Genomic DNA, 18,632 nt, shown 5'->3' on the forward strand with positions numbered 1-18,632 from the left:
TCAATCTGCTGCTAGCAAGATAAATGGGATACTTTGAAAGGAGGTGGGGGGAGAGAAGGACTCCTGGAATCCCTGGCTTTAGGTACAATAACATTATTCACTATAAACAGTTCACGGCTCGTCATACCCCGAGGCATGTCTGGGGCTGTTCGGTCACCATCAGGGCAGTGAAGCCTGTTCGGGGGTTGCTGGGAGTGCGAGTGGAAAAGTTAAATCCAGTTTTTTTTTCTGCTGGAAAATACAGCACCTGGGGAAGCTCACAGGGCCCTGAGGGGATATGAAAAGGGCTGGTCGGTCCTTTCGGGGCTGTGCCGCTGCCCAGCGCCGCTGTTCCCTCGCTCCGGCCGGGTTTGAAGGGGGTTTTTGTTCCAGAGGGAGCGAGGCCAGCCCGGCTCGCCCCTGGCGGCCGGGGAGCCGGGGCTGTGCCGGGCAGGGCCGGGGCGGGACCGGGGCCGGCGGGGCGGGAGCGGCGGCCCGGGGGCGGTGAAAAGGAGCCGGGGGGGCCCGAGAGCCGCCGCCGCTCGCCATGAGGGCAGCGCTCGCCCCCGGGGTCCGCCTGCTCCGAGCCCTGCCCCGGGACAGCCGGTGAGCGGGATCGGGGAACCGGGATCGGGGCTGGGACAGGGACCGGCACCGGGACCGGGATCGAGACTGGAACTGGGACAGGGATCGGGATCGTGTTCGGGACTGGAACTGGGCATAGGGACCGGCACCAGGAGCGGGATCGGCACCGGGATCGGGGCTGGAACTGGACATAAGGACCGGGAGCGAGACTGGAACTGGGATAGGGACCGACACCGGGATCGGGACCGACACTGTGCATAGGGACTGGAACTGGGCATAGGGGCCGGCACTGGGCATAGGGACTGGAACTGGACATAGGGACAGGGATTGAGACTGGAACTGGACACATGGACCAGCGCCGAGATCGGGACTGGGGCTGGGCATAGGGACCGGGATCGGGACTGGAACTGGACACAGGGACCAGCGCTGAGATCGGGACTGGGACTGGGACTGGGATAGGGACTGACATCGGGCAGGGAGGGGATCGGCACCGGGACTGGGACAGGCTGTGGGAAGGACCTCACTCTTTCCTGGACTGGCCCTGGAGACAGGAGCCGACAGCAGGATGGGACCAGAACTGGTGCAGGGATCAGCCCTGGGTTAGGGAGGAGGGGATGTCGTTCCCCTGGGGACTGGCAATCCCTGGAGGTGGAACCAGGATTGAAGCTGGGACTGGCTCTGGGATGGAGACTGACCCCGGACCAGCACTGGGACCAGCACCAGACTGGAGACCACTTGTCTGGGGACTGCCACTGGGACAGGAACGGGACCTGGGGTGGGGACATGGATTAGGGGTCACTCCCCCAGGGTCCAGCATTGCCCTCAGGCACTGGAGCCACTGTGAGATGGGATCAGCCCACACCGACTGCAGCCCAGGGCTTTGGACTCGGCCTGGGGAGGGGGAACCTCGAGATGGGCAGCAGCACCCACCAGCCTCCAGATGTCTCAGACCCTCACTCCAAATTCAGTGGGATGTGGCCAACACAGAGACCTCCCCTGCTGCCTTCTCTTTTGATGGGGTGATGGGACTGCTGCTCATATAATTTCAATTAATATTTGAATTTTTTGGAAGCCCATTGCCAGACACTCCCCCTGCTTTTCCATCTGCTGGAATTTTCCCTTCCAGAACAAAAAAGAAAAACCCAACACCCAAGTGTCTGGCTCAGTGGGGGCACTGCATATGAATTTTATCTTCCCTTTTTGTACCGTGGCCTCTCTGCTCCTCTTGGATCAGCCCTGCAGTCACTAGCAGTGATTTTGGGTGATTTATTCATTTTTTGAGGTTGGAAGCAGCAGTTTCTCAGCCACAGTGCAGCCTTGGAGCTGGCCCCACAGCACAGGAAGTTGTCCTGGATTTGCAGGGCATCTGTCATTGCTGCAGCTCCAGGGAGAAGTGAAACTGCAAAGAGGAGCAGAATGGGCCAAAACCACAAAAAAAAAAGTTGTTTTTTTTTTTCTAAACCTGGAGAAGCCCTGTGACATGTCTGTGCTGCAGCTGCCCCTGACCACTTGCATCCCTGTGCTGCCATAAAACCCTTCCTGAAGGCAGGATAGCTCCTTCAGAGATACTCATCTTGCTCCAGAGAGTGCTAGATCCTTTTTGGGATTCTCCAAGATTTATCTGTCAGCTCTGATGGGTACAGAATCCCCATTTCCTGAGCCCAGACTCCCCCACTTCCCTGCATTTAGTCCAAGCAAAGAGAATGGATGGAGGGGTTTTGATGGAGGAAGGGGAGCTGGTATTGCCCCCTGCTTTTTTTTTCCTGCTTATCTTTGATTAACCCTGGGAGTGATGATGAATCAGCACAGTTTCCACTCGTGACACCAGGAAGGCACTTGCTCACCCCGTGTTTTGGTGCAATGGAACTGCTTGAGGAGGTGGAAACACTGCTTGATGCTCTCCTCAAAACTCAGCTGATCTTTCAAAGTCACATCCTGGGATTTTTGGGGGGGTCTGCTCCCTGACCAGCTCAGCTGAGCTGGTTCAGGTCACCTATGCAGTAGAAGGGTCCCATTGGGTGCTGTCCCACAGTCCCTGACCTTTGCACTTCCTTCCTCTCACAGCTATCGGGGACTGACTCTGGTGCTGACCTTCCTCTCCTACACCAGCTACCACCTCTCCCGAAAACCCATCAGCATCGTCAAGGTGAGCCCAGCCTGGGGCCAGGGAGCCTGGAGAGGGCACATGGGGAGGGGGTGTGACAGCACCTCGATTTCACCCCCTCTCTCTCTCTCTGCAGAGCCAGCTGCACCCCAACTGCTCAGCCTTGGGCCCAAACCCCCACAATGACTCCAACAGCACCACATGGTGCAGCTGGGCCCCCTTTGGTAAGGCTGAGCCCCCCAGGCTCTCCAAAACCCACACTTGTGGCAGCCAAGCTGGGCTCCCCCATTCCCTGAAACCAGGTCGTGGCCAGGGTTTGGCAGGTGGCCAGCTGCTTATTAAGCTTCCGGAGGTAATTAATTGATGAACTGTGTCCCATGCCCCGGGCTGAAGGGCAGCAGTGGGAGGTGAAATCCAGGCCAGGACGAGGTCCCAGTGCTGATGGCACCTGGCCATGCCCCCATAGTCCCCATGGACACCAGGCTTGTGGGAATGGGGGACAAGGCTGAGCCAGCAGCCACGGGGAGGGGACACAAGATGGGGGCCAGGCTGAGCTGGCCCTAATATTTGTTTTCCAGATGGGGACAACTACAAGGAACTTTTTGGGGCGCTGGATAATGCCTTCCTGGTGGCCTATGCCATTGGGATGTTCATCAGGTACCCCGGGCCTTTTCCTCCATTTACCAGTTGGCACCAGCCTGGCAGGAGCTGGTTTCCTTTGGGATGGGGTCATGCTGGCAGGAAAGCAGCCAGGGATCCGCTCAGGATCCAGGTACTGGCTCAGTGTGGTAATGCCCATTGCTGGCATCGCCTGTGACAGCTTCTGTCGTGCTCTCCCCTCTCTGCAGTGGCATTTTTGGGGAGCGCCTCCCTCTGCGCTACTACCTGTCGGGGGGAATGGTGCTGAGCGGGCTCTTCACCTCCCTCTTTGGCCTCGGCTACTTCTGGGACATCCACGTCCTCTGGTACTTCATCATTGTGCAGGTGTGTTGTGCTGGAGGATGCCCCAGGCTTTATCCCCGTGGCCTCATCCAATTTTTTGGGTGTGGGGTGGCCCAGTTTCCGAGCAGGGCAGCACTGAGCGTTTCCAGAGCTGGCTGTGCGTGGCGTGGGCGCCGAAACCGCGGGCGTGCCCGTCTGTGAGCAGTGCAGGCAGCTGCTCTGGCAGCACCAGCCACTCCCAGCTCAGCCATGGGAGCCAGGATTGTCCCAGCAGGGAAAAATCCAAACAAACCAGGTGTTTTCTTAGCAGCTTTAGAGTAGGGGCGGCTGTTTTCCAGCCCAGTTGCAGGGGCTGCGCCGTGGCTGATGCTCCCCATCTCTCGCCAGGTCTGCAACGGGCTGGTGCAGACGACTGGCTGGCCTGCTGTCGTGGCATGCGTTGGAAACTGGTTTGGCAAAGGAAAGTGAGTTTGTCTCCCACGTGCCCCGTGCCAGTCCTGGTCCCTGTTGGCCCTGGCAGCCACCCCAGTGCCACTGACCCGGCTGTGTCCCCTCAGGAGAGGTTTGATCATGGGCATCTGGAACTCCCACACCTCCGTTGGCAACATCTTAGGGTCGCTCATCGCTGGTGCCTGGGTTTCCTCTGCCTGGGGCCTGTCCTTTGTTGTGCCTGGCATCATCATCACTGCTGTGGGCATCATCTGCTTCTTCTTCCTCGTGGAGTGTGAGTGTTGTGATCTTGGGCACAGTAGATAACGTGTGTAATGTGTACAATTTTCCAACTCGGCCATCTCTAAGCATTTTTGGCAATACCAAATACTTATTTCAAACCCGTGGCTAGCAGGGATGTGGATCTGACTGCCAAGGGGATGCTCAGCATCATTGGGGCTGTCCAGGCAGGCTCATCCCCTGTACCAGACACTCCTCTGAGCCTGTCTTTCTAGGAAATGTCAGGGAAGTCCTTTGGGTTTTTACTAGGGAAGAGGGTACCCAGAGATGCAGCCTAGATCTGGGGGTCCCAGCCCCTGTGGGATGCTGGAGGGAGAGCAGGTGGAGTGGGGTTGGTCCAGGCTCTCCTCACAGGGTGTTCTTTGTCCCTGCAGACCCTGAGGATGTTGACTGCAGTCCACCTCTGCATCATGTGAGTTGTGCTGGTTCCCAAGGGGCCTGTCCTGGGCTGGGTGTCACTCAGGGCACAGTGAAACAACTGGGTCATCAGGTTGTAACAGCAGGAATTAGAGCAATGTTCAGCTGTCACAGGGGGTGGTTGTTGCTCTTCCACTGAGCATCCTCTGGGTCACACCCCAGCAGCAGAGCCAATGTTTCAGCCTCCTCCAGCCACGAGAGCCACATCTGCTGATTTTGGCTTGATTTTAGACTGCCTGTGATGAGGATCCTGGGGGAGTGACCACCAGTGAGAAGGATCCTGAAGCAGTCACCTCCAATGAGGGCCCACTCAGCCTCTCAGGCCAGAGCAGTGTGGATCACCACTCCAGCAGCCCCAAGGAGCCAGCTGAGGAGCCTGAAGCCATCAGCTTCCTTGGGGCACTTCGGATACCTGTGAGTGCTGGGATGGGGGAAAGAGCAAAGCCAGAGCAGCTCAGAGCATCCACAGGGCAGAAAATGGGAAAAACCATCCAGAGGAGGTTTGGGGAAGGAGGCTCCTCTGATGTCCCCTCCTCTCCTCCCAGGGTGTGGTGGAATTCTCCCTGTGCCTGCTCTTTGCCAAGCTGGTGAGCTACACCTTCCTGTACTGGCTGCCCCTCTACATTGTCAACGTGGGTGAGTTCTGGGGACAGCGAGGTGGGAGGAGCCTTGCAAGGGCAGCATCTCCTCACCCCTCTGCTCTTCTCTTCTCTGTTCTCCCTCACAGCTCATTTTGGTGCCAAGGAAGCTGGGGACCTCTCCACCCTCTTTGATGTCGGGGGCATTTTAGGTTTGTCAGCATACCGGGATGGAGGGGTGGATCAGGGGTGATTTAGGGACAATCCAGACAATTGTCTGGTCCCCCCCACAGACAACACCATCTCTTTACCCTGGGAGGTTTATTCAGTGTTCACAGCACTCAGCAGGCAGCAAACACCCCTCAATTTTATTTTATTTTGGCATCCATTTGTTTTGATGACCATCACAGCCTGTTTCCCCAGGTCTTGCTTGCTCAGGCACTCCTTTTCATATAGTTTGCAAGCATGGAAGTGCTGAGAAACCATCTGCAGGGAGGAAGGGATAAGTCAAAGCTCTTCACTCTCATGTTGTTATGTTTAACCTTGGGGGCATACTGGTCAGAAGATGTGGGATGAAAGAGCATCACGTTGGATTTTGGGCTGAGCCAGGGTGAAGCTGTGCCTGTGGGGTGGTGTGATGACACCTGTGGCTCTCTCTCCCAGGGGGGATCTTCGCTGGCCTCATCTCTGACTACACAGGCGGCAGGGCCACCACGTGCTGCGTGATGCTGGTGGTGGCTGCCCCCATGGTGAGCTGTCACGAGGCCCAGAGCCCCATCACGAGGGTTTGCTCTGCTCTGGCTCCTTTGAGTCACAGCTGCCTTCCTCCCCTGAGCGCCCGGGATGAGCTGGTCACGCGCTGGGCTGAGGGAGAGCTGGCATTGATTCACGTGCCCAGAGGTTCCCAGGAAGGATGTCCAGCTCTAGGGGCTGGGAAGGGATTGCAGAGACCTTGACAATTAAAAAAGCCCTGTAGGTTTTTCCATCCTGCCATAACTCTGCTGAAAGCCTCTGGGGTCCCACCGAGCTGGTCCAGCTTTTGTCTCTTTGATTTTCATCCCAAAGCCCCCATGCCAACAGCCTCATGCTCTGCTGGAGTTTGGCTTGGACATCCTTCCCAAACACCTGCACAGACCTCATTTGGCTTTGCTTCCACAACATGGCTAATTAGCTGTAATCCAATCCTGGCTGGCTCTGGGATGGGAGCTGAAGGAGCTGGCACACGCTGGGAAGCAGAGGGGCTGCATCACATCCTTGGCCCCAAGAGCATCATTGGGGCAAATTATGTCTGGTTGCAGAGCCTCACTGGCCATAAATTGTGGCAGCAGCTCTGTTTGCCAGCTGCCAGGTATTTCATCATGGCAGTGGGATGCAGAGGTCAGGGGTGCAGTCAGACCCCCATCCCAGTAATTCAGGTCCCCACATTCTCCATCCCATCCCCAGGGTGCTGCTTGGTAAAACAGCTGGAGTAGCCATAACTGGTTCACCTTGTGTCTCTTTTCCAGCTGTTCCTGTATAACCATGTGGGTCAGAATGGCATTGGCACATCAATAGGTGAGGAGCTTGGTGCAGCCAGCTCTGTCACTGAGGTGGCAAAGGAAGACACTGTGGGTTCACCTGCCCTCATTCCTGCTCTTGAGCCAGGCTCAGGGGGAGGGTGGTGCTGGATGAATGTCACTGCCTGCTGGGTGGGATCTTCATGGGAAAATGGAGATGCACAGCAGATGGGGCAGCAGTGTCCACACAGGGGCTGGGGATGGTGGATCCCATGTCCTGCTGCTCCCTGCACCTAAAGATTTCATCTCTTCCCTCTGCAGCCATGCTGATTGTCTGTGGTGCTCTGGTGAACGGGCCCTACGCTCTCATCACGACAGCAGTGTCAGCAGATTTGGTAAGAGGTGCACTCAGACCCTGCCACACTGCCTGGCACACCCACAGCCTGTTCCCTCTTTCCCAGGGGGATGCTCTGCTGGGATTTTTCCATTTTACCTTTGAGCTGTCACACCTGCTGCTGTGCTCCACACCCTCCCTTAAACACAGGGGTTTTCCTGTTGCTTTTTCACCTTGGCCACAAGACTGTGTTTCAGCTTTGCTGCATCTCCCTCTGAACACAAGCAGAGTGGAACTATTTGGTGGCAGATCCCCTGGGAATTTCTGCCCACTGTTGGCAATCCAGTTTTTTTGCCATGGTTTTGTTGCAGGCAGCATTTGAGTTTGGTCTTTCTGTCCATGGCTGGGTCTGACACAAGGAAATTGCTGGGACATTGGCCTCACTCTGGGATATGCTGGCTGTGCACCCCAAGCTCCTTTTGCTCCTTTTGTTTTATCCTTGCAGGGCACCCATGAATCTCTCAAAGGAAATGCCAAAGCCCTTTCGACTGTCACGGCCATCATCGACGGCACGGGATCTGTTGGTGTGTATGGCTGGGGGTGCTGGGTGTCCTGGTGCCCCTTGTGTGTGATCAGGGGGTGCTGGGTGTCCTGGTCCCCCTTGTGTGTGATCAGGGGGTGCTGGGTGTCCTGGTGGCTCCTTGTGTGTGATCAGGGGGTGCTGGGTGTCCTGGTCCCCCTTGTGTGTGATCAGGGGGTGCTGGATGTCCTGGTGCCCCTTGTGTGTGATCAGGGGGTGCTGGGTGTCCTGGTGCCCCCTTGTATGTGATCGGGGGGTGTTGGGTGTCCTGGTCCCCTCAATCAGGGGGTGCTGGGTGTCCTGGTGCCCCCTTGTGTGTGATCAGGGGGTGCTGGGTGTCCTGGTGGCTCCTTGTGTGTGATCAGGGGGTGCTGGGTGTCCTGGTCCCCCTTGTGTGTGATCAGGGGGTGCTGGGTGTCCTGGTGCCCCTTGTGTGTGATCAGGGGGTGCTGGGTGTCCTGGTCCCCCTTGTGTGTGATCAGGGGGTGCTGGGTGTCCTGGTGCCCCTTGTGTGTGATCAGGGGGTGCTGGGTGTCCTGGTGCCCCTTGTGTGTGATCAGGGGGTGCTGGGTGTCCTGGTCCCCTCTCATGTGTGATCAGGGGGTGCTGGGTGTCCTGGTCCCCCCTTGTGTGTGACCAGGGCGTGCTGGGTGTCCTGGTTCCCCCTTGTATGTAATCAGGGGGTGCTGGGTGTCCTGGTCCCCCTTGTGTGTGACCAGGGGGTGCTGGGTGTCCTGGTGCCCCCTTGTGTGTGATCAGGGGGTGCTGGGTGTCCTGGTGGCTCCTTGTGTGTGATCAGGGGGTGCTGGGTGTCCTGGTGGCTCCTTGTGTGTGATCAGGGGGTGCTGGGTGTCCTGGTCCCCCTTGTGTGTGACCAGGGGGTGCTGGGTGTCCTGGTGCCCCCTTGTGTGTGATCAGGGGGTGCTGGGTGTCCTGGTGGCTCCTTGTGTGTGATCAGGGGGTGCTGGGTGTCCTGGTCCCCCTTGTGTGTGACCAGGGGGTGCTGGGTGTCCTGGTGCCCCCTTGTGTGTGATCAGGGGGTGCTGGGTGTCCTGGTCCCCTCTCACGTGTGATCAGGGGGTGCTGGGTGTCCTGGTGCCCCTTGTGTGTGATCAGGGGGTACTGGGTGTCCTGGTCCCCCTTGTGTGTGATCAGGGGGTGCTGGGTGTCCTGGTCCCCCTTGTGTGTGATCAGGGGGTACTGGGTGTCCTGGTCCCCCTTGTGTGTGATCAGGGGGTGCTGGGTGTCCTGGTGCCCCCTTGTGTGTGATCAGGGGGTGCTGGATGTCCTGGTGGCTCCTTGTGTGTGATCAGGGGGGTGCTGGGTGTCCTGGTGGCTCCTTGTGTGTGATCAGGGGGTGCTGGATGTCCTGGTGGCTCCTTGTGTGTGATCAGGGGGGTGCTGGGTGTCCTGGTCCCCTCAATCAGGGGGTGCTGAGTGTCCTGGTCCCCTCAGTCAGGGGGTACCATGGCTCATGTGGTCCCACAGGTGCTGCGCTGGGGCCGCTGCTCGCAGGGCTCATCTCTCCCACGGGCTGGAATAATGTCTTTTACATGTTGATAGCAGCTGATGTCCTGGCTTGTCTGGTGAGTCTCTGCTTGGTAGGACTCCTCTCTGTACCCTGCAGTGTCACAGGCTTTTAGCTGCCTGCTCACTGGTGGAGGGCACAGATGGTTCTCAGAAGACATCCAGGCACAGGGCAAACTGCAAAGGCCTGTATTGACTTCAAGCCTCTGCTTTCACTTGGCTTTTCCCAACAACCTCCACCTTGCACAGCTTTAGTTCATATGATCTTTGCTAGGAAGAGCTGCTCCCCTGGTGATGGAAGTACTCAGGGCAAGGCTGGAGGCTGCAGTGCCACCAGCCCTGCAGTGATCTCCCACCCTTCCTCTTGCAGCTCCTGGCTCGTGTGGTGCTCAAAGAGGCTCGTGGCTGGTGTGGCCCCATGGCGAGGCAGAGAGGGTATGTAGTGACCTCCCTGGGGCAGCCTCCAGTGCCACCATGCCCAAACACAGTGCTGGTGCTGCTCCAGAAAGATGTTTGTTATCCCTTGCTGTCGCTGCTGCATCTCCGCGTGGGAATGGCGGGGCCGCCCGCCCCACCTCTCGCTCCCGTGGCCACAGAGACATTTCCACCTCCAGCCAAGGCAGCACCTGGGGGCTTTTAGCCATCAAAAGACACCTGGGGTGCTAAACACAGTGTCCTTGTGTCTTTGTAGCTCTAGTGTGCAGCTAACAGAGTCAGTGATGGATGGGAAGTAGCTCGGTGTAAGTATCTTCACTCGAGCCTTGAGGATTAAATGCAAACACAAGCTTGATCTGCTCTGATTCTGAGTTTCACTTTGCAGGCTCAGCCTAGAAATAGCCACTCCCCCAATCATTTAGGGCTGAGATCAAGATTTGGGAATCAAAAGATCAAATTGCAATGGCCAGGGAAGAGTGCAGGAGGATGGGTGGGTGGGAGGAAGGAGGAAGAAGGAGACGTGACTGGGCAGTGCATCCTTGTGTCCAGCTGACTCAGGACATACTGGCCCAGATGCCAAATCGATCGGGATTGATTAATGCCCTTGAAACAACTGAATTTACAGGCTTTGCCCACCTGTACTACTGAGCTTGATTGCACACAGCCGGGGCTGGCTAATCAAATCTGTATGTGAATCACTGCAGCGAGTGTAAATAACCCCCAAATCAGCACTGGCCTGGCTCTGATTGCCACCAACATCCCCATGTGACATCCAGCGATGGGGCCACCACCCCTCCTGGCAGTGGGGCTGCCAGAGCCCGGCCCCCTGCGAACGTCCCGTCCCTTATATCTTGTGTTTGCAGGTGAAACACCAAAATTCTGGGCCTCGTGCTGCGGTAAGTGCAGCCCAAAGCTCCTCCTTCGGTGCCGGTGGAGGGCTGCCAGGCTCTGCTCTCTGCTGCCGGGGCTGGTCAGGGCCATGCCTGTCCCGGGGCTGGCAGCGTCCGTGCCCGGTTTCTGCTGGGGGAGCAGCTGGCTCAGACTGGGGCAGCGCTGCAATGTCTGAGGGCTTTGGGGACTGCCTTTGGAGCAGCTTGCAGAGGAGAGGCACAAACGCTGTAGGATTTTTGGGGACATTTCAGCTTTGGCCGGAGACAAAACAGTGGCTGGATCTGCTCCTTGCGCCTCTTCTCCTCCTCGCGGTGCGGATGGGGCAGCGCTGTTCTCCCGTTCCTCTCCGGCATCCCCGCAGTGTCCACGGATCCCACGGCCGCGGGACGATGCCCTGAGCGCTGGTTGTGTCCCCGCAGGTTTAAGGAGTTCTGAGCCCAGCCCGGCGCAGGAGGAGCGGCGGGGGCGCACGGAGCGGGGCGGGCGGAGCGCGGGCGCTCGGCGGAGCTGCGGCCCCGGCCCGCGGAGCCCCCACCCACCGCCCGGGGCTGCGTCCAGCCCAGCCGGGCCAGGGGGAGGCAAAGGGCCCCGGCCACTCGGTGTGCTGGGTCAGTTCTTCACCATCGGCCGTTTTATTAATAAAAAGGTGCAAAACCTGCGTGGCCACTCCTTGCCGTGTCCTGATGGGGCTCAGCCAAGTCTCGGGGCAGTGGTCACACCCCTCTTCCTGCTTTCCTCCGTGTGCAGTCTCTTGTTTGTGAGCCTGCCCCATCCCGATGCTTGGTGTTCCAGGATCTGCATCAGGGCGGTGATGCCAAATCACTTCAGGCACTGCCTCACCAACAAAGCACTGCTTATTCTACTCAGGGAACATCCCTGGGCTGGGCCCAAATCAAGCTGGGTTTACTCCTTGACTCATCCCACTGCAAAAAAAAAAAAAAAAAAAAAAAGACTAAACCCAATGTTTTTCCTGATTATTACTATTCCAAAATCACACCGTTTGGCTCCAAAAGAAGAACGTGCATCAACCCCCACACCACGGTGAGCTGCTCACACGCTCTGCCTGCTCTCGGTCCGGTGCTTAATTAGGAGGGACCCCGGGAGGTGAAGGCGGTGCCGCTGCAGGGGATGGGGCTCAGAACCCCCACGGTGTCACTGACTGAAGCCAGGCCAGCTGTGCAGCCAGCTGTGTGCTCGGGGGGGGGAAAGGAGGGGGGGACTTTGATGTGCACGGAGCAGGGGCGCTTGGAAGCCACGGGATGTGTTTGCATCCCCTGGGATGTGAGTGCATCCCCTGAGAGGTGTTTGCATCCCCTGAGAGGTGTTTGCATCCCCTGGGATGTGACTGCATCTCCTGGGATTTGACTGTAGTCCTCTGGATGTGTTTGCAGTCCCTGGGAGGTGTTTTCATGCTCTGGGATGTGAGTGCATCCTCTGGGAGGTGTTTTCATCCCCTCTCCACCCAGGGGATCGTCCCTGGCCAGGCTCCAGCTCTCTGCCCAGAGCAGAGCCCGGTGCTGGGGGCTCTGTATTCCTGGGATAAATTGCAGCTCTAATTGACTTCACCTCCTTGGATCTTGACCCGAGGAGAAAACATCTGGGCCTGATGTGATTTTATTAAGTGCTGATTTCATCAGCAAAGGGAAAAAAGGGTGGGGGGAAAAAAAGAAGGAAACTTGCTGGCCAGTTGGACTAGCTCCCTGTAAACCTCTGAAGGTGATGGAGTGGCACAGGGGAGCAGGAGAGTGGCTGCTGCAGGTTTGAGGTGGCCAAACAATCACAGCCTTTGATCCCCTCCATCCTCACTGATGATGCTCAATGGGCCTTGGGAAAAAAAAGCAGGAAAAATGATGGAGCAGGCAAAAAAACCCACAATCCCAAATTGCTGTTTTTCCCAGGAAAACATCAGTCCTGCTGGGCTAAACCTTGATAGAGCCACAGGCAGAGGTGTCACAAGAGGGTCTGTCCTCAGCAGAGCTGCCCCTGCAGTGTGCCCTGGCCACTGGCTGGGAATGGCTCTGTCAGTGCATGTGTGGTGGAGCTTTCACATTAATGACCATCCTCTTGTGGAGGGGGCACCTTAAAATACATTTTCAAGCAAAAAAATCTCATAAGTCGTGACACACATGTGGGCTTATTGCAACAGTATTTTGGTTTGGGGATTTTTTTCCCCCTTTTCTTCCTTTTTTTTTTTTTTTTTTTTTTTTTTTTTTTTTGCCTTTCCCCCTCCTGCATGTTCTTTCAGCTGCTTACAATTTTTCCAGGACAAATTTAGGTCTGGGCCGTGTCCCACTTATGTTTGGAAAGTCTGAACTGCCTTGGCTGTGCTGCCAGGAGTGAGGAGAAAGGGCACACAGCCCATGGCAGTTTTAAACTTAAAATATAAAGAGGCAAATGCCAAAGAAAACTCCAGATCTCACCGAGCTTTGGAACTGAAGGGTGAGTGGGAAGGCAGAGAGGGGATCCCCTGGGTTTGCCTAAGCCAAAAAAACTGTTTTAATGGAGCTGAGCTTCTCTGGGAGGAGCCTGGAAGACAACTTGCCTTGTTCCTCCTCTGCTGGACAAGGGGCTGCTGCTTTTCCTCTGCCACGAGCCCCTTTGGCACTGACATGGACACACGTCCACCTCTGTCCTGAGATGGGACAAATCCCACCTCCAAAGGGCTCTTTAGATTGGTAAGTGCAGAATTTGGGATTTTCTATCAGTGACCCCACAGTCCCTCAGCACTGCCATTCACCAGGAGGCAGATTGGGAAAAGAGGCTGCTCAGATTTTGGAGGAATGCTGCTGGTCTGCTGGGAAGGTGAAGAGGTGGCTGGGGCACAGTCTGTAATTACCTATGCAAGGAGCAGCTGGCAAAAGCTGAAGGGCTTTTTAATTAGCAGCCAAAGGCAAATCAGGATCCAGCAGCAGGGAAGCTGAAGTCAGCAAAGTCAAGGTGGAAATCTGAGGGCAGTTTTTCCAGTGGGGGTAATTAAGTGCCAGCAGAGAGCAGCGTGAGACATGAGGAATTGCCGTCGTTCAAGGACCTTAAATCAAGGAGAGGAGTTTCCCCTGCAGACACTCCTGCTCCTTCCATCTCTGCTCTGGCACTGCTCCCTCCCTCCTCAGGCTGCTGAGCCTGGCACTACCTGGGCACTGGCATCCTGGTGCAGGGGCATCCCTGCTCATTTCTGATGAACAGGGCAGAGAATGTAGAGGGAAAAAAGGGCTGGTTTTCCCCCTGACCTGAAAGCAGCCAGCCTGCCCTCATCCTGCACACATGGGATCTTACAGCAGCTCTCTTGTGCTGAGATTCAGCCTGACTTTTTGCCTGCATGGGGCTTGCACCTTGGGACACAGCAGATTTGCTTCTCTCATCCTGCAAGTGCAAGGCTGGATGAGCTTAGGCTGGAGTTTAGGCTGGAGCAGGGCTCATTGGCTATAAATCCTCCAAAGTCCCAAAATCCTCACCAGCAACTGAGAGGTTGGGGTTTAAGACAAACCTGCCCTCCTGTGGCACATTAATTCCAAAATAAAGGGTCAGGCTGCTGGATGGAGGCAGCAAAAGGTTATCCTCCAGGAATTGGAGCTTTGGGATGGGGATAGAAGCAAAAAATCACAATTTGGGGCTGGTTGGGAAGCAGCTCTGGCTCATACCAATTCCTTGACGTGGTCTTTCCTCTTCCAAAAATAAACAGGAACCGTTTGGAAAGCCCCTGTGCGGGGAGGAGCAGAACTCCCCAAAATAAATAAATACACAGAGTTGAGTTCATCCAGCTGGCTGCTCCCCACTGCCAAGGGTTGTGAAGGATGAGGATGAAGCTCAGAATGTCTCAGTGGGGGTGAGAGCACATGAGGCTCTTTCTCCATTTAATGGGCTTTTTGGGAAAATGCTGAAATGGCCTCCTTGAGCAGGAGCTACTCTCTCTCTTGGAGCATGGCTGTCTGCTCTCCCCAAAATAACTGCTGCACTATCAGCCTTTCAACTCATTTTAGTCACAGACAGTTTTAGGGGACAGAAAAAGCCCTTCTTTGGGTTTAATTACAGTGCAACATGGGGAGAAGTCTCACATTTCTGCTTTTAGGGTTGGGGTTTTAGTGCCCCAGCTGCTTTTGCTGTGGTTTCCCTTCCATTTATTGGACTGAAGTCTCTGTGGCCTCAGTGAGGCTCCCAAAATCACCCTACAAACAGGGACACAACAACACAGGAGGCACAGAGCTGGAGCTGCCAAACTCCCTGTTCCTAAATATTATTAAGATGATGAATTAAATATGAATTTTGTTTCAGGCATAACATCAAAATCACCAAGAGACCCCAATGTGCTCGTGTTGCACAAACACTCAGCATTCCCTCAACCCTTGGACAGGGCATCAGGACAGGAAGGGATTGAGCATGGCTGCAGTTTGGAAAGCAGAAGTGCCTCTTCTCTGCTTTTTTTGGGGCTGTACTTACATTTTTTAGCTGACTGAGTCAGTGCTCTGGGGCATTTTCTGCTGGGGAAGCATCACCTCCACGCCCACTGGCTCTGCCTTATCAATCTTTCATGTCCTGAAAGCTCTGCTTGGTGACTGACAGCTGTCAGGGCAGGGCTGGAAAAAGCCAGTTTGGTCTTTAATTTACTGTCTTCAGGTCAAAATAAAAAAATTTTAAAAATCTCTAAAACAGGAAAAAAAAATTAAAAATCAGAGTTTCTGCCCTGAAGTTTTTGGCTGTATTGATCCTGACCACTGCTCAGGGCTGTCTCACTGGCTTTGCCCTTGCTGCCTGCTCACCTGTGGAAGGCTGAGCAGCTCCATCCCTGTGGGGCTGGAGAGCATCAGCCACAACAGAGCCCCCCTCACTCTGTGACCAGTGCAGCAGGGAGGGCAAAGGCTTCTTCCCTGCTACAGGATGCTTCAGGCCACCAAAAATGCTTTTCTCCTGCAATTTAAAAGCCTTTTGAGATTTCATGTGAGAAAACAGACTGCTGCCACTGAGAGCACAGCTTACAGGTTCATCTCAGCACAGGTTGAAGGTTTCAGCAGACTGCTCCCTGGCTCCATCCAAAAATAGGGATAAAAATGGGATTTGACCCCATTGCTGCTCCTGCAGCACATAGAGAGTTTTCTCCCCCAAGAGGGGTAAAGAGGGACAGGGAATGTGTTGGAGTTCAGCAGGTTCTGCCTTCACTTTGCATGTTCTTCACTCCCCACTCCAAAGCCCCTGATTTCCAGTCCAAGGGACCATCCCAAACAATCCACAACCACAAACTGATGTTTGTTTGTTTGTTTGTTTGTTTGTTTTTCCTCAAATCCCCAAGTCTGCCCCAGAAAAAGGCAGCTCTCATGGGCACTGTCACCATAGTGTGGCCAAATGTGACATCCCTGTGGAATAAATAAAGCCAGAGTCGGGGATTTCTCAAAGACTTTTATTAAACCACAGTGAAAAAGGAGCAGTAACAAACCATCTCTTGTGGGTAACAATAACAAACCATCTCTTGTGGGTAACAATAACAAACCACCTCGGTTCAGTTCAATGCACTGAATCAGGAGCAGCACCAAGTGCCTGAATCTCAGCTCTCCTGTAAATGAGAGCAGGATTCAGAGGTTCACACACCTCTGCAGATGCAGAGGCTTGAACTCCCTGGGGAGGAAGGGGCTCATGCTCAGACCAAACTTTGCTTTTTAAGATGAAGCAAAGACTTTACTTTCTTCACTGGCTCGTTCTGAGCTCATGGTCACCTCCAGAACAGCTCCCTGGTGTCTCTTTCTGCTTCACTGCCATGAAATCAGGATCTCTCTGCACAGACTGCTGTCTCTAGCTGCTGTGGAGTGGCTTGGCATACACAGGCTCCATGAGGTGGTAAATCAGGAGGAGGAACAGGCACCCGAGGCAGACCAGGCTCATCACAGCCAGGAGGATGAAGCGGCCGATGAGGAAGGTGTCCACAATCTGCAGGAAGAGAAACACAAAGATCCCAGCACGTCACAGCCCCAGCCTGCTCCAGGAGCCTGGAGGGAGCTCACCACGTCCTGGAAAAAAGAACCTCCCCCACATTTCTCCCCTTGCTTTTCATCCCTGGCATGGGCACTCTCTGGGATGCACAGTGTGTGGCAAATGAGAACAAGAATCCCTGCAAAAAGCTACTGGGAATGTTAATGTGGAGCACACAGAACTGAGCACAGGGAAGAGACAGCAGTCACACCCTGAAGCAGTTCTCCCCAGCCACAAACCAATTCTCTTTCAGAAGGGAGATAGTGAGAAAAGAAAAAAATAACAGTTAAAAAAAAAAAAAAGCTATGGTAGCTAGGCAAGACAAAGAGAAGCCCATGGCGAGGAGGCTGTTTATGAAATCCCCTCTCTGCTCCCCACACCCCCCAGAGCTCTGCTCAGCCCCAGCTCAGCTTTATCCATCGCATTAGCTCAGCCCTGGTGCTCCTGCAGAGAGTCTCTGGTGAGCCAAGCGCCGGCTCCTTCTGCACGTTTCACTTTTTAATTAGCCAATTAGCAGAGTTTTGGTGCAGAAAGCCCAGGTCATGTATTATTGATAGGCAGGGCAGGTCCAGTCCAATTGAAGATCCGTAAAAAAATCAGCTTTCCAATTCCATTTGCCTCCCAGGCAACAAACACTCACTGGGCTGCCCTTCATCTCACTCCTAACCTTCACACGAGCAGGTCAGATGTGACACAGAGAGAAGAAAAGAACATTACAAGTATCTTTTAGTAGGGATTTACACAGAACAAGAAGCAGCAGAGCAATAATTAACATGCATTAATAATAGAACAGAGGAAACGGCACCTGAAAGGGCACAAAACTTTGTGTATTCAAAGCCCAAAGAGCTCTGGGAGAGCTCAAGGTGGCAGCTCAGACAGCCTGATCCAAAATCTGGGGGAGATCCCTGTGGCTGGCAATGCAGATGGCTTCATGCTCAAGCACGGCAAGAACCTACAAGAGAGCTGAAGAGCTGTTACTGGGCTTTAGTCTGGAAACAGAGCCGAGGGAAAAGTGAAAGGCTGCAGAACTGGAGGGAAACCATCAGGAGAGGGAATGGCAGAGAGGGAGCAGAGGCTGCTGGAGTGCAAAGGGGAGCCGAGCCCCACGGGATAGGACCAGTGTACAAACCAGCAATTTAGTCAGATAAATTCATAGTTACGGGCTCCAGGAGCGGCACAGCCTGTGCCAGCGGGAGATCGCTGGGGACGGAGCGGCAGGAGAGCAAAAAGCAGCGCGGGCACCGGGGATGGCACCGGGGATGGAACCGGGGATGGCACCGGGGGTGGCACCGGGGGTGGCACCGGGGATGGAACCGGGGATGGAACCGGGGATGGAACCGGGGGTGGCGCCGGGGATGGAACCGGGGATGGAACCGGGGATGGCACCGGGGATGGCACCGGGGATGGTACCGGGGATGGCACCGGGGATGGCACCGGGGGTGGCACCGGGGGTGGCGCCGGGGATGGAACCGGGGATGGCACCGGGGATGGCGCCGGGGATGGCACCGGGGATGGAACCGGGGGTGGCACCGGGGATGGCACCGCGGCTATCCCTGAGGAAAAAGCCACTCCCGGGGCCTCAGGGCACCATCCCCGGGTTAAAGAACCATTCCCGGGGCTGCAGAGACCAGCAAAGACCATCGGGGCCATTCCCACGGAAAAGGCCGATCCCGGGCCCGGGGCAGGAGCCGGGGCCGCCGCCGCCCTCCAGCCCATCCCGGGCACCGCCCGCCCGGCCCCACACCCGCCTCACCTCCTCAGCGCCGCCCGGGGCCGGGCTCTCGCCCTCCCGGGGGAACAGCAGCAGCGCGGCCGTGAGCGCGGCGGCTCCGAGCGCCACCGGCACCGCGGCGACCCTGCGGGAGAGCGGGGCGAGCTCAGCGCCGGCGGGGCGAGCCCGCGATCCCCGGGCAGGGCCCGGCCCGAGCCCCGCGATCCCCGGGCCCAGTCCCGCCCCGTCCCCGCGCTCACCGGGCGCGGCCGGCGCGCCCCAGCGCCAGCACGAGCAGCAGCGCCATGGCCCAGAGCACCAGCAGCGCCAGCACCCCCGGCCCCACGCCCAGCGCGCCCGCCATGCCGC

At 56.1% G+C, this 18,632-nt stretch overlaps 2 protein-coding genes across 8 annotated transcripts; one reads left to right on the forward strand and one right to left on the reverse strand.

Annotated features, from left to right (window-relative positions):
- The first annotated feature begins 466 nt into the window (after positions 1-466).
- SLC37A2 (solute carrier family 37 member 2) lies at positions 467-11,255 on the forward strand. 7 transcript variants are annotated; one of them, XM_056509607.1, is made up of 20 exons: positions 469-585; positions 2,629-2,710; positions 2,805-2,892; positions 3,247-3,325; positions 3,517-3,652; positions 3,998-4,074; positions 4,168-4,334; positions 4,714-4,751; positions 4,988-5,170; positions 5,302-5,392; positions 5,484-5,546; positions 5,998-6,083; positions 6,840-6,888; positions 7,152-7,225; positions 7,670-7,748; positions 9,233-9,330; positions 9,642-9,706; positions 9,963-10,011; positions 10,570-10,602; positions 11,017-11,255. In XM_056509607.1, the coding sequence occupies exons 1-18, from the start codon at positions 527-529 to the stop codon at positions 10,003-10,005; spliced, it is 1,557 nt and encodes a 518-aa protein (XP_056365582.1). In that variant the 5' UTR covers positions 469-526; the 3' UTR covers positions 10,006-10,011; positions 10,570-10,602; positions 11,017-11,255. The 7 variants fall into 7 exon arrangements, 6 of the variants coding, with proteins under 6 accessions (XP_056365579.1, XP_056365582.1, XP_056365583.1 ...); XR_008842121.1 differs by having other exon boundaries at positions 467-585; positions 9,642-10,011; positions 10,570-10,908; XM_056509608.1 differs by lacking the exon at positions 10,570-10,602.
- A 4,710-nt stretch (positions 11,256-15,965) lies between these two features.
- On the reverse strand, positions 15,966-18,632 carry TMEM218 (transmembrane protein 218). The gene is made up of 3 exons (XM_056509585.1): positions 18,524-18,632; positions 18,306-18,408; positions 15,966-16,510 (listed from the first exon to the last, which is right to left on the reverse strand). Exons 1-3 carry the CDS (start codon positions 18,625-18,627, stop codon positions 16,376-16,378), a joined length of 342 nt encoding a protein of 113 aa, XP_056365560.1. The 5' UTR covers positions 18,628-18,632; the 3' UTR covers positions 15,966-16,375.

Source organism: Oenanthe melanoleuca, chromosome 24, assembly GCF_029582105.1.
Source record: "Oenanthe melanoleuca isolate GR-GAL-2019-014 chromosome 24, OMel1.0, whole genome shotgun sequence".
Taxonomy (NCBI): Eukaryota; Metazoa; Chordata; class Aves; order Passeriformes; family Muscicapidae; genus Oenanthe; species Oenanthe melanoleuca.